At 38.3% G+C, this 12,908-nt stretch overlaps 1 protein-coding gene across 1 annotated transcript in view; it reads right to left on the bottom strand.

The window, feature by feature from the left end:
* The window catches only part of RICTOR (RPTOR independent companion of MTOR complex 2), a 73,761-nt gene that overhangs the window by 8,978 nt on the left and 51,875 nt on the right, over positions 1 to 12,908 (bottom strand). The window contains exons 26-33 of the mRNA XM_014875488.2: positions 12,195 to 12,304; positions 9,135 to 9,222; positions 8,269 to 8,361; positions 7,331 to 7,437; positions 6,458 to 6,687; positions 4,631 to 5,660; positions 1,807 to 1,984; positions 458 to 542 (exon numbers count right to left, since the gene is read on the bottom strand). Coding sequence (XP_014730974.1) covers positions 458 to 542; positions 1,807 to 1,984; positions 4,631 to 5,660; positions 6,458 to 6,687; positions 7,331 to 7,437; positions 8,269 to 8,361; positions 9,135 to 9,222; positions 12,195 to 12,304 — 1,921 coding nt within the window. The remainder of the gene's footprint in view (positions 1 to 457; positions 543 to 1,806; positions 1,985 to 4,630; positions 5,661 to 6,457; positions 6,688 to 7,330; positions 7,438 to 8,268; positions 8,362 to 9,134; positions 9,223 to 12,194; positions 12,305 to 12,908) is intronic.

The following is a 12,908-nucleotide window of genomic DNA, read 5'->3' as shown; positions in this document are numbered from 1 at the left end:
CCCATCATCTTCACTGATAAACTGTCATGGGCACATCACAGAAAGACGATTTACTTTCTCAAATACACATCTAACACAGTAATAAGTTCCTATAAATGAATGTGTAATCAAAGGGAAATAGTTCAGTATGTGGGATTCATATTTTTCTAAGCTTAAATTACTTCCTGTAATACAGTGTCACCACCAGACTTTGAGCAGCATTAGCTCACGTTATCAGAGATATGCAAGCCTTCCTCCTTAATTTTTTTTAGAGCAGGACCAAACTTTGAAGCAACACATTAGCTCAAACTAAATAAAGCAGGGCGTTAATCGCCTACTGTCCTGATTCCAGAACACAGTCCTCAAAGTTTAACAGCTAAAATAATGTTTTCTAAAAGAAAAATTAACAAATAAATCAACACCCATCCAATATACAAATAAACAACAGAAAGCTACAGGAGAGGAGTAAGACCAGTACCTCCTGCATCAGAAGTAAAGACTCTAGATCCATGCTCGTCAAATGGAGGTGTAGTTTTCTTCTGGAAATAGGGAGTTTCTTTTACCTGGAATACCCAAGTGAAAATTAAAATTAACAGAGGTCATAATCAAATACAAGGAAAAAAAACCCGATTTTATAAGGCAATTAAATGTTGTCTGTCTTTTACTTCAGGAAAAATATATCATAAGAGGAAGAAATTAAGAATCAGCTCCTGAGTACTAAAGAAAAGCCAAATGAGAAAAACATTTCCGCATTTGTGAATGAACGTTTATTAACAAAGGCTCATGTAAGAGTTAGCAAATATTAAAATGGTGGTGACAGGCTATAAAGACACCAGAGACCTACAGTGGCCATTCATGATCTGTCCATGAATCACACTACACCACTGGAGGCACTGGAAATGTAGTACAAAAACAACCAGGACATCTAAAATGCGGCCTGCAGGACATAGAGCTGAGGCATGTCTCAACTACAAAACGATCTGAGAGAGACGAGATTAGGTAGCAAATATGCCACAAAGACTGTGAAAGAGAAAGTAGTCATTTCACAAAGGAAAAACAGAAGCAGATACATGATATAACATGATTTTGCTTTCTGTTTAGCACTTTTTTGAGACTGTAAAGAAATTTATTTAGATTTGAAAGGCAAAGACTAAGTAAAATAAAAATAAGGAAGCCCACTTTTACCTTTGACATAGACCATGTCCTGATTTTGATAACAAAGTAACAGAATATTAAACCCCATGATGCATTAGTTTGTTAAACGCGTATGTTTCTATCAAGTAGAAAGAGGAAGGAATTTGCTGAGACACTAAAAATAATCTGTTCTAACTTATTTATCTTCAAAATTAAGACAATTTAATACAATACTATAATGATATTTATAAAAATAATCTATTATTTAATACAGACCATCGTAACAGGGAATTAACTGTGTGATTACACATATACTTTACAGGTGACTGATGAACATGCCAATTTTTGGTTGGCTAAAGCAGAATTAATGAATTAACGAATATGCTAATTTTAGTACAAAAGCCAGATGTCAACTAAAAATCTTACGACAGCAAATTTGTCACCACTGTTTAACACTCCTCTAACAGTCTTTGCTATAACTTGATTTTAAACCACAAATTAGCCCAGTGATCTTGAGTACAAAGGTTAGAAGAACAGTTAGAAAAGAAACTAGTTCTCCAAACTGCATTTCTTTAAAGTACCACACCCATTTTTCCTCATTTCTCTAAATGTAATCTATTCTGATGAAAAGGAAACAGTCAACTGCCTTTTAGTAAAAAAATGCAAATGAACCAAATCAGTTAACATGCATACCTGAAATATTTCGTTGATATCCACTGGAAGAGCAAGGCCAATGTAATCATCAGAGCTACCATAGGTAGCATTAGAAACCATGGAGCGAACAGAGGAGGAACGCTGAAGTGTGTTTTGGTTAATAGGACTTAATAAATCTTCTTTATCTAACGAAGCATAACTTAAAGCTTTCATGAACCTGTAACATTAAAACAAATAAATCACAACTGCAGGTTCTCATTCTGGCACATTAAAAGTAAGAAGGACTGCTGACACAAAAACACACATCAGGAACAGTGAATATTTACTGCGAATTATGACACACTCTGGAGGGTAAAGTGAACGTTTTATTATTTTTTGACTTTTTGCCTTGGAAGAAGTTTTCAATCAATTTTTTATTTTAGATGAGCAATAAGGTGTCCTCTTATCCCTACAGATGGGATTTATATTGAGATAAAATTAAATTATCAAAGTTTGACCATGGAAGGTTCAAGAAATTATTATGCAATGGAAATGCACAAAATACAACAGAGGATATCAACAGATTTCTTACTGGTAATTCTGACCAATGCTAGTGACAGTAGCAATGGACTCACAACAGAAGTCAAGCCATACTTCAAAAAAAGAGGGAAAAGACCTCAATTTGTGCCAGAGGAGATTTAGATTGGATATTAAGAAAAACTTCTTCACTGAAAGGGTTGTCAAACACTGGAACAGTCTGCCCAGGGAAGCAGTTGAGTCACCATCCCTGAAGATATTTAAAAGACATGTAGATGTGGCACTTAAGGACCTAGTTTGCAGGTTCTTTGTTTTGTGGAGGGCTTGGGCATGTTGTGTTAATAGCTGGAGTCAATCTTAGGGGTCTTTTCTAACCTAAATAATTGTGTAATCATAAAACTCAGAAAGTTACCAACTGCGTTAACTACTTAATAACAAAACATTCTACAATAACTCTCAACGTAAATTAAAAATAGAAGTATTAATTCTAAATGTTTGTCCCTGCTTTTCCTAGAAAAGCTAACAGATACAGCATTAGCAGTGATAAACACTACCAAGTTTTTCATGGAAGTGTGTCTGCAGGTGATAGGGTGAGAGCCACCATCAGGATCCAAGACATGCATGTTGGTATTTCTGGTTGGTCTTTAAAAACAAAGGTGGGAAGTTGATCCTCACAAAATTTATGCAAAGAAAAAGGCTTTTTAACCTTCTGAATAAAAAGAACTGAAAACATCGTAGAAGTAAATCTATGATTGTTAATGGCTACTAGCACGTGAATCTGTCAATAAACTGTAAATAAAAGTTTTCTGAAGACTGAAAAATTGATTTGGCGGTTAAAAAGGACAGAATTTTTCTTTCTAGTTTATTTTTAAAAAGCTGCTAAGGACAGCTTTAGCTGGACCAGTAAATGTACTCTGAATTTATTATTAGTAAATACAATCTGAAATTATAAGGACCATAATTTTTCAGTGGGGACACAGCATAATCAGCAAGAAAAACACATGTACTGGTTTCACTGCAGTCGTTCCAATCAATTATATTAACAACTAACACAATCTGAATCTCTCTTTGAATATGCATGTCTGCAATTATTTAACCTTCTCAGAGATACAAGCACTCCAGACATTTCAGTTAAGCAGGTCAGCTCAAATCCTTGACTCTATCCACTGACACAAGAGAACATGAACAGTTAAGCACCAGGAATAGTCAGTATGACACTGCGTGCAGGATCAAAGTCCACTGCAGCAAGGCTGCTCTGCACATCAAGGGCATGACTGCAAGGAATGGTAAAACATTACTTACAGCCATTACAGAACCTGTACTACCACTGAAATGACACCCACTCGTTCCTCCACTAGCACAGGATGCCAGTGACATAGCAAAGAATGGCACTTCCAGTTTCCAGGATAGCACAGGGTAACTACTGTATCATCCTTAATCTAACCAACATACTCAGTCTAGCTCTAACTTATTAGAACAAAGGCATCTTTCATAGCATCTTTCCAGAATGATGTGAAAATATCAACAAACGGATGTTTATTTTAATCAGGACATATACATGCAACTGGGTATGAGGAGGGCAGCTCAAGGACCAAGCATTTGCTTTTTCTGCACTAAGCAGATGACTCATGTACTGGTAGTGTCTCCACATTCTCTCATTCGAGAGATGATAACGTAAGAACAGAGATAAAAAGTGCCTTTTCCATTTCAACAGTAATGTGAAAATCCAATGCACTAGCTAAAGGATGATGTTAAGAAAAAATTTAATACAAGAGCTTTTAAGGGAAGGTTATTAAGCAGTGACTGTTGCCGCTGGGAACAGTGTCAATGTCAAGAGCTAGACATCTTATGTAACTATCTAATTAGTCTTCAGAACATCTAATATTGCTCAAAAATGAAAAGGTGACACTGCCATCTAAAAATAAATGCTATGAGTAAAATCTTTGATCTGCTGTAGCTAAGAAGCCAAACTGACATTCCTATCAGTGATAACCCTCAGTGTCACAGTGAACACAAATATAGCATATTGGCAGGAGGCCCTGTCCTAAAACCTCCCCAAGTGACATCGAGAAAATTCTCTTCTGAAATACAACTCTGACTTCATGAGCAATTCGGTGTGTTTGCAACTTTAATAATGGCAGCTATGAAAGCTGGGCTTCTCTGACAGCACTTTCAAAGCTGAGAATGATCCTTCTGTTATTCACTTAAATACCAGTACTTCTTTCAGTGAAGTTATGAATCACCTTGCAACAACTGTCCCTTTTAGGTGCAGATCCAAAAAAATATTAGGAAGACACGTTGTTCTTACAGGACTGAAGTAAGAAATGAGCACATAATAATTTCTTACCGGCTTGGGGTTAGCCGAGAATCCAGGCTGCCAGACTTCATGGTGATAGTGTCAGTAAACAGTACATCCTTTGCTGGAGATGCCAGGGCTTCTGAGTGAGACAGTGAGGGATGCATCCTCTGCTGCTGCAGGCGCTTTAGTGTAGCATAGCCAAACGCATCTCGAGAACTTGTGTAGCTGAAGTTATAGTCAGCAAGACTTTTTATCGTAGCAAGAGAAGGAGCTTTAAGAGACTGGGCTCTTCTTGGAAGGGTATGAGAAGACCCTGGTGGAACCAGGGACACAGAGTTGGATTTTGAGAGAGGCAGGTGGTTAGACTGTGGTGTTGAGCAGTGACTTGGTTTAACTGTTTTTGTGCTTACAACAGTACTCAAACTTCCGCAGTCAGTATCTACATTTGCAGTGTCCACACCTACAGTCTCCCTTGAAGGACTTGAGCTCATGGAACTTATGCCACTTGTTGTGGTATCTGTATTAAAACTTAAGCTACGACTCTTGAAATGCGTTTGTGTAGTACCATCTCCTATTAGCCTTTCTTTGCTTGTGTTTTCCCGATGAATTTCATTTCCGAGACCTTTTGGCAGCTTCAGATCATTTTCTCCAATACTCTGAGCACAATCAGTATCTTCCACATGCTTACTTCCAACAAAAGAAGTTTCTAATCGTAAAGTCTGAATTTTTGGAACTCTGAAAACAGGGTTCAATTCTTCCCCAGCAGGAAAGTCTATGCTACCACTAGGTTCTGTAACTGTACGATTTCGCCTCAGGCCTGATTTACTGTCAGATGATGTCAGCTTTCCTCCTTTTGGATCACTGCTACTTCTGTGTTTTTTATTAGGCAGAGTAAGAGAGTTTAGAATGCGATTTTTCACCAGTCTACTAGAAGAAAAAAAAGGAAAGGGACTACGGTCTTTGTCCTTTGAAGGTCCAGGTCTGTCATAAAATATTTGTTCTGCATCTTCAGTAATATCTAGGAAGAAAGTACTGGTGGAAGTACTACCAAAACGGTCATCCTCCATGATGAACATACCTGAAATCATACGAGACTTTGTCACACAAAATAGGCATTTCTTCAATGTCTACAAATCATGCTGCAAAATAGGAAGCCATTCTGTAGAAGCCCAAGTGGGAGTCTATGCAATTTACTGCAACTTTAATACTTTTTTTTCCTGCAGAACTTCGTACAAATTAGCTATCTTGAGGAGTAACTGAGCTGAAGATCTCACTGCTTTAAAAGAAACGGCACACTCTTACTTCAGTGCAAACATCCAGCTACTAGAATTATAACCTAAGAACTTTAATGATACCTAAACATGGTTGTTTCTTAATTTAAATTCCAAGTATCCATACAAAAAATAGAATGCATTAGGTACTTGACATACACAATAATTTAAATACAGCAAAGTTCTGGGTGTATGTGTACACCCAGAGAACATAAATACTTCTTTTCTGGAATATTCCTTTGAGGACAACCAAGTGTATTTTTATACCTAAGCATGGCAGTTTCTGCAGCATGTTACAGCAAACGACCACGACTCAACGTAGAAATTAGTAACTTATCCTCATGTGAAAATTTTTCTTCTAAACCAAATGTGAAGCTAAGACACTGTTTCACCCCCTCTGACCTCATCTCTCTGAATGGACATAACTGTCCTATTGCTTGTATTGTTTTATTGAAAGATCACTATTGGTCTGAACCTCATCCTGCCAAAAGGCTGGAAAGAACAGCAAAACGGTGTTTTGGTGGATTGGGCTCTTTGCAGGTTTTTTTTTGTTTCCTTGCTCATTTTTCTCCTGTTTGATTGTTTTGGTGTTCTGGTTACTTACTTGATGGAGCAGATTCACTTTCACTGTTGTGCCTAGAACTGGTAGACTCAGAGTTCAAGCTAAGAGTGCTGGGTATAGAAGAAAGTTCATTGCAGAGCTGCTCCATGTCATCAGGGACCACGGGCCAAGGCTGTCTACGACTGTGTCTCACTGCATCCCAATTGTGATGCTTCAAAATGTCACATCCTTGTTTAGTTTTGGCTATTAGACCAAGCACGTAGACACAGGTTCTGTAAATAATGTATATGTAGAAAAAAGAGCAACAATAATAGCACCATATTTAACTAAACTTACTTCATATTTGAAAGGAAGCAGTTTCAAAGTAATTCAGGAGAAACTTCACAAAACTGACAAATAATATATTGTTTATTTTTATTTGTAAATCAATGTGAGCTTAAGAAATTCATTAATATATCTGAGAATAAGATACTATTAAAAAATAAAAATTATCACAGAGCCTGATTACATGAAGTAGAAAAGAACCTTTTGAAAAAAAGGCCAAACACTTAAGTAGTAGCAATATCAGACAAAATACCATTTATTTATGCTTTTAAATATGTTAAAAAAATATTTAATAAAAAGATTTAATAATAAATTCTGACAGAGATATAAACAGCAAGTATTTTGCTTTATATAACAGGAGAAAAATAGTATCTACCTTTTTTCATAGATTTCATTTGTTTACTACATGTTCAAGATTTCCTACACAATTTTGCAGTTGCAGAGAAGTAAAACTGATACTCAATCATCAGTGACTTTAATAATTGTTTCCACTAAAGTACAAATCTGTATTTTTGTAAAGCAGGTAAAGCTATTTGAAAACTGATCACAATTACAATCTGAAAATTTTACGCATAAATCAGATGCACATACCCTCTAACAGACAGAACTTCGCAATGTTGAGCAAGTGCCATTATATCAGGAATTACATTCTCCTCTTGCAGCAAGTTAAGACCCCAATTCGATGATCCAATATTGCCCTGGAATGAAATTTGTCAAGTAAGTTTTGATGTTAATGTGATCTGCAGCACTACCAATGTAAAGCTTTGACAATTTTGTTTGTTGGTTGTACGTTTGAAGCCACATCTTCTCAAAGCAGTTAAAAGATCTGAGTACCCTTTCTGACATTTCCTAGCTGTGTTAATGCAAAAAAGCACTCAGCACACTGTGTATAATACTTAAAGCTGCTCAAAGTTAGAACTACTATGTATTCCTCACTTTACAAGTTCTACTGTAGCCTGCAGCATGATCTTGGTTTATACATTCCTCTTACACAGGCATCTTGTTACATACCTACAGTATCTTCCAGTAATAGCACCTTGGACAAATGCTCCAAAATTAACTTTGGGGAAGACAAGAAGCACATTTAGGAGTGTAGCTTGGAAACACACCAACACTAGCTTTTTGTCTGTCCCAAGTACCAGGGTGACATGACCACATGGATCAACACTGGGAGCCAATATCCTTGCAAAAACATTAGGGACTACCACAGTAAATACATTAAACTAAGACCATGGAAACTTAGTTTGTAACTACCAGTTCCATACTAATATTCATGTGGCAATGTGTTATTCTTACTTGCTAAAAAGAAAAAAAGACAAAGTGATTCTCAAAAACCTCAGAATGAAACAGAAGAATCATTTCCAACTGGAAGTATAGTTATGGAACAAAATGCCAACTTGAAAAAATCACACTTTTTTTGAAAAAAAACCCCTAATTTCTTATTTTTATAGAATTTTGCTTAGTTATTTAAGATTCAACAGTTACAACAGAACTAAACAACTTCAAAACTTCGTAAATATATTACTAACCAAGGCCCAAAGGGCTGCTTTCAGCTGCTTAATTCCTTCCCACTTATCCAGCATTGGAGAACGAACAGTGTAACTTAGATCTGTAACAATACTCTGAAGGAGAAAAACAGAAAAAGAAAAAACTAAGTTGAAAATTAATAAGAGACTTCAGTCAAAAAGGTTCTCTTGCATTTACAGTAAAAGTTAAAGCAATAATTTAAATCACACACTCTAGGAAGAACAGTGGCAATTCCGGAATAACCACCATAAATTAACAGCAGTGATAATACGAAAGAAAGTTTTAATGAAATCACAGATTGCATGAAGTTATTCCAGATATTATAAAGATGATAGATTAGTCAAATAACACACTGCAAGACACTTTCTACACACATTTCTATATACATTTTCTCTTGAACTTTTCAAAGAGTATTGTTAATTCACTAATTCATCCCACATTAAAAGTCAATTTAAGCAATTATGGCTTAGGGTTTGTTTTCTTAGATTTTCAAGATATTAGAAAGATTTTATTCCCTCATCTCCCAATTTCTGTATGCTTAAAAGGATAGGCATAGTTTTACCACCTGTATAACTGTAAATATACAGTCCACAGAGATTAACAATTTTTTCTGTTTATGAATTGGCCTTCCATGCTAAGATTTTGCTAGTCATTTTAAGAAAAATGTTGCAAAGTATTTTGGTGATATTTCAGTGTCAGGGAGGAATTTTACATGAGATTAGATGGCAAAGACTGTCTTCACAACTTAAGACTCATAATCAACTTCTTCTGCAATGTCTATTTAAATGCCATCTCTTTTGTAACATTTTTCAAAAGGTTTACAGTGATCTTTAAAATATTTCAAGCTACAAATGATTACTATCCTCACCTGAGACTCCAATAAATGGCAGCCTGTTTTATGGTGCACCAGTTGGCCATAAAGGTGAACTGGCAGGTAGACATGTGGTCGCTGTAATCTGGCAGAAAGAGAAACATACATAGGTTTCCCAACACTTCAAATGCTTTATTCTAAAATAAATTACACTGCAATGTAATACAATGATTTACCCTTGATTTTTTTAAAACAGAGAATTCTTTTGGGGAATTTAGAAAGGAACAAACTGTTTCAATTGGAAGGGACGTACAACTGTCAGACCACTTCAGCGCTGACTAAAAGTTAAAGCCTGTTATTAAGGGCACTGTCCAAATGCTTCTTAAACATTCACAGAGTTGGGGCATCAACCACCTCTCCAGGATGCCTGCTCTTCTATGTGACCACCCACACACCCCTGTGCTAAGGAAATGCTTCCTGGTATCCAGTCTAAACCTCCCCTGCTTCAGCTGTGAGCCATTCCTACTCCTCCTGCCCCTGGATGCCTGGCAGAAGAGCTCAGCACCTCCCTGTGCCCTTCCCCTCCTCATGAAGCTGTGGAGAGCACTGAGGTCACTGTTCAGCCTCTGTCTCTCCAAAGTGGACAAGCCCAAGGACTTCAGCTGCTCCTCATGGGAGGTTCCAGCTTTGTTTCCCTCCTCAGGATGCACTGAAGGACCTTCCCATCCTTCTCCACCTGCAGGGCCCACGCTGAGGCTGCCCCAAGGCTGAGCCCATCCCCTCCATGGGGCGGCTGTGCTGTGCTCAGTGCTCTGGGATGGGGTTTGTCCCTGGGGCTGTGCAGGCTCTGCTGACCCACACTGAGCCCAGCACCAGCCAGCCCCACCTCCCTCTGCAGCTGTCCAGCCACTCCTCTCCCACTTTATCCCTGTGCCCTGTGTTACTCCATCCCAGGTGCAGAATCCAGCATTTATCCTTGTCAAACTTCACCCCATTTAAGAGTACTCAGTGCTCCAATCTATCTAGACTCCTCTGCAAGGCCTTTTGTCCCTCCAAAGAATCCACAGCACCTCCTGGTCTGGATCATCAGCAAACTGCTACCAGTGCATTCATGTCCAGTATCCAGACTGTTGATACAGAACAGGCCCTGGAGTGGAGCCCTGAGGAACAGCACTGGTGTGATGAGTCACCAACCAGATGTTGTCCCATTTGCTCAGTCCTTCAGCCAGTTCTTCACCCACCACACCATGAACCTGCTCATACCACAGCTCGACAACTTGTCCAGAAGGATGCTGTGAAGCGCAGCATCAAAAATCTTGCCAAGATCCAGGAAAACAATATCCACCACCTCCCCTTCACCCAACAGATGGGTGACGTTAACACAGAAGGTTAACTACTGAGTTAAAGAAAACTTTCCCTTTGTGAACCCATGCTAACTGTGCCTGATGACTGCATTGCTCTTCAAATGCCTATTAACAATACCCAGTATAAACTTCTACATAATTTTTCCAGGAACTGAGGTTACACTAATAGGTCTGTACTTGCTTTATGTGCTTCTTGCAAACTGGAATAAACTAGCTAGAGTAAGGTCAGCAGAGACTTCCCTAGACTCACAAGACTTCTGGTGGATGATGAGTCCTGATACAATATCTGCTAGCTCCCTCAGTACTTGAGAGCTAGTACTGATGAGGCTAGTCCCTCAGCCTGGTGGGAGCCATGACGTGGTGAACATTCAGCTGATATAGACGGCCCCTTACAATGTTAGTGTCCACAAATGGAAAACCACAGTTTCCACATCTGTGGACCTCTGGCTCAGGGAACCAGGCAGCCCAGAGTCTATCAATATTGCTAAAGACTAAGGCAAAAAAATCACAGAATTTTAATCCATCTCTTCTTTTATCTTCATCCCTGTAAGCCAGGTGACCATCTTCAGCAAGTATTGAGCCAGTGTTTTCTTCAAACCTCCTCTTTCTTGTTGTATGACAGAACAGCGCTCAGAGTCAGTCCTGAATGACCTTTGGCATTTTGTGCATTCACCCTGCTTATGTAAATCACAGTTTTAGAGTCTTCCTGTGAAGGATGACCTTCTAGACATCATATAATTTCTTTTTCCTCTTCAGCTTCATGAGCAGTTCCCTGTTCAGCCAAGGTGGTCTTCTGCCCCACTAGCTTGACTTACACCATGGGATTGCCTACTCTTGTGCTTATAGAAGATAGCTCCTGAAGATGGACCAGCACATCCGGACTCCTTGGCCCTCAAAAATGTTTGCTGCTAAAGTAGCTCCCCAGGTTAGCTCTCCTGAAGCCCTTGTTAAGAACTCTGTTGTGCTTTTACTCATTACATTGAAAAATTTTAACTTAACCATGCCATGATCACTGTGGCCTAGAGAACTCCCCTCCATCACATCTCCCACAAGCCCTATATTCACAAACAGCAAGTTGAGGAGGGCATCTTTCCTAGTTGGCTCACTAACTGTGAGCAAAGAAGACATCTTCTACAGAGAATTTCCAAGGCTGCTTGTCATTGCACTACAATATTTGCACTTGATGCCTGGAGGTGGAAGTGTTCCAGAGGAAGCCCACAAGAACAAGAGCTACTGATCCAGAAGTTTCTCCTAATTGTAGAATGACTCATCCGTACTAACATCCTGGCTGAGCAATCAGTAGCAGACACCCACTACATCACTTCCTTTGTTTTCCATCCCCTAGGTCCTCACCCAGAGGTTCTTAACCACATCACCACAAACTCTAAGGGCTGTATAATCAAACCTCTTCCTTATATAGAGTGACACATTCATCTGCCCATCCCTCCTGAAAAGCCTGTAGTCCTCCATTCCAGGACTCCAGTCATGGGACTCAATCCACCAAATCTTAATAAAATGAGTTCTGTTAAAGCTCTAATTACATAAAAACTCTGAAATAAATTGTATTAAAACTCTGGGAGCTAAGTAATGCTCAGGTCATCCTGTGTGGTTCTCATATTGTGCGGATGTACTGCTCCAGGAGCAGAATAAACTGAAATCCTGTTGATACTCCTTTCCCTCATACATTTCAGTTTACAGCTCTCCTGATCAGTCCCACCAGCTTGTGCCTCAAAACACATTTTCCCAAATGTACCTTTGGTTGCTCCGACGAACATAGTTATCCCCATCAACAGGTTTGCGGTATGTTGTAAGTGCTTCATTAAGTTGTTCTTCAATCAATTCAACATATTTTAAGTTATATTCCTGTAAGAAGACAGATGAGAGTTGACACAGTATATTTAGTGATTCATGGTTCAGAAGGAAGAAATAATTGAGGAAAGTTCCTTAGAAAGACTGAGTTTTTTTACGATCTGAAGGTAGGCTGAAGAAAATGAATGCACTTCACACATATAATGAGTTTGCAGAGTCAACAACAGATTTCATAATTATTTCAGAGAATTTGTTAAAAAAAGGAAGAAAGAAATTTCACATCTGACACACTCAAACAATTTCAATATATCATCATGCATTTCAGTACTCCTTGAGAAGTGACACAAACTACTAAAAAAGTTGCTAACAGGAATGAGACCAATCTCTCACATCAATTACAAAACCAAAATAACGTATTAAGAGTTTCATTCAAATTATGACAAGAATGAATTTTTCTTAATGGTCTTGTGTTCCTCTTTACTTTCTAACAGCATCAGCCAATTCTGTCTTCATGAACTCTAGGTTTAACTTTAATTACCAACAACCAGAGGTAACAGGTATCTTGAAAAGTAGCATTCCTTTGCACACTTCTCTAGATAAAGACCTTCTACAACAACCTATTTTCGAAGGTCACTACACTCCTGAAATACCAAAATTA

The sequence above is a fragment of the Sturnus vulgaris genome, chromosome Z, assembly GCF_052056855.1.
Source record: "Sturnus vulgaris isolate bStuVul1 chromosome Z, bStuVul1.hap1, whole genome shotgun sequence".
Classification (NCBI taxonomy): domain Eukaryota; kingdom Metazoa; phylum Chordata; class Aves; order Passeriformes; family Sturnidae; genus Sturnus; species Sturnus vulgaris.
This window is presented reverse-complemented; position numbering and strand designations above follow the sequence as displayed.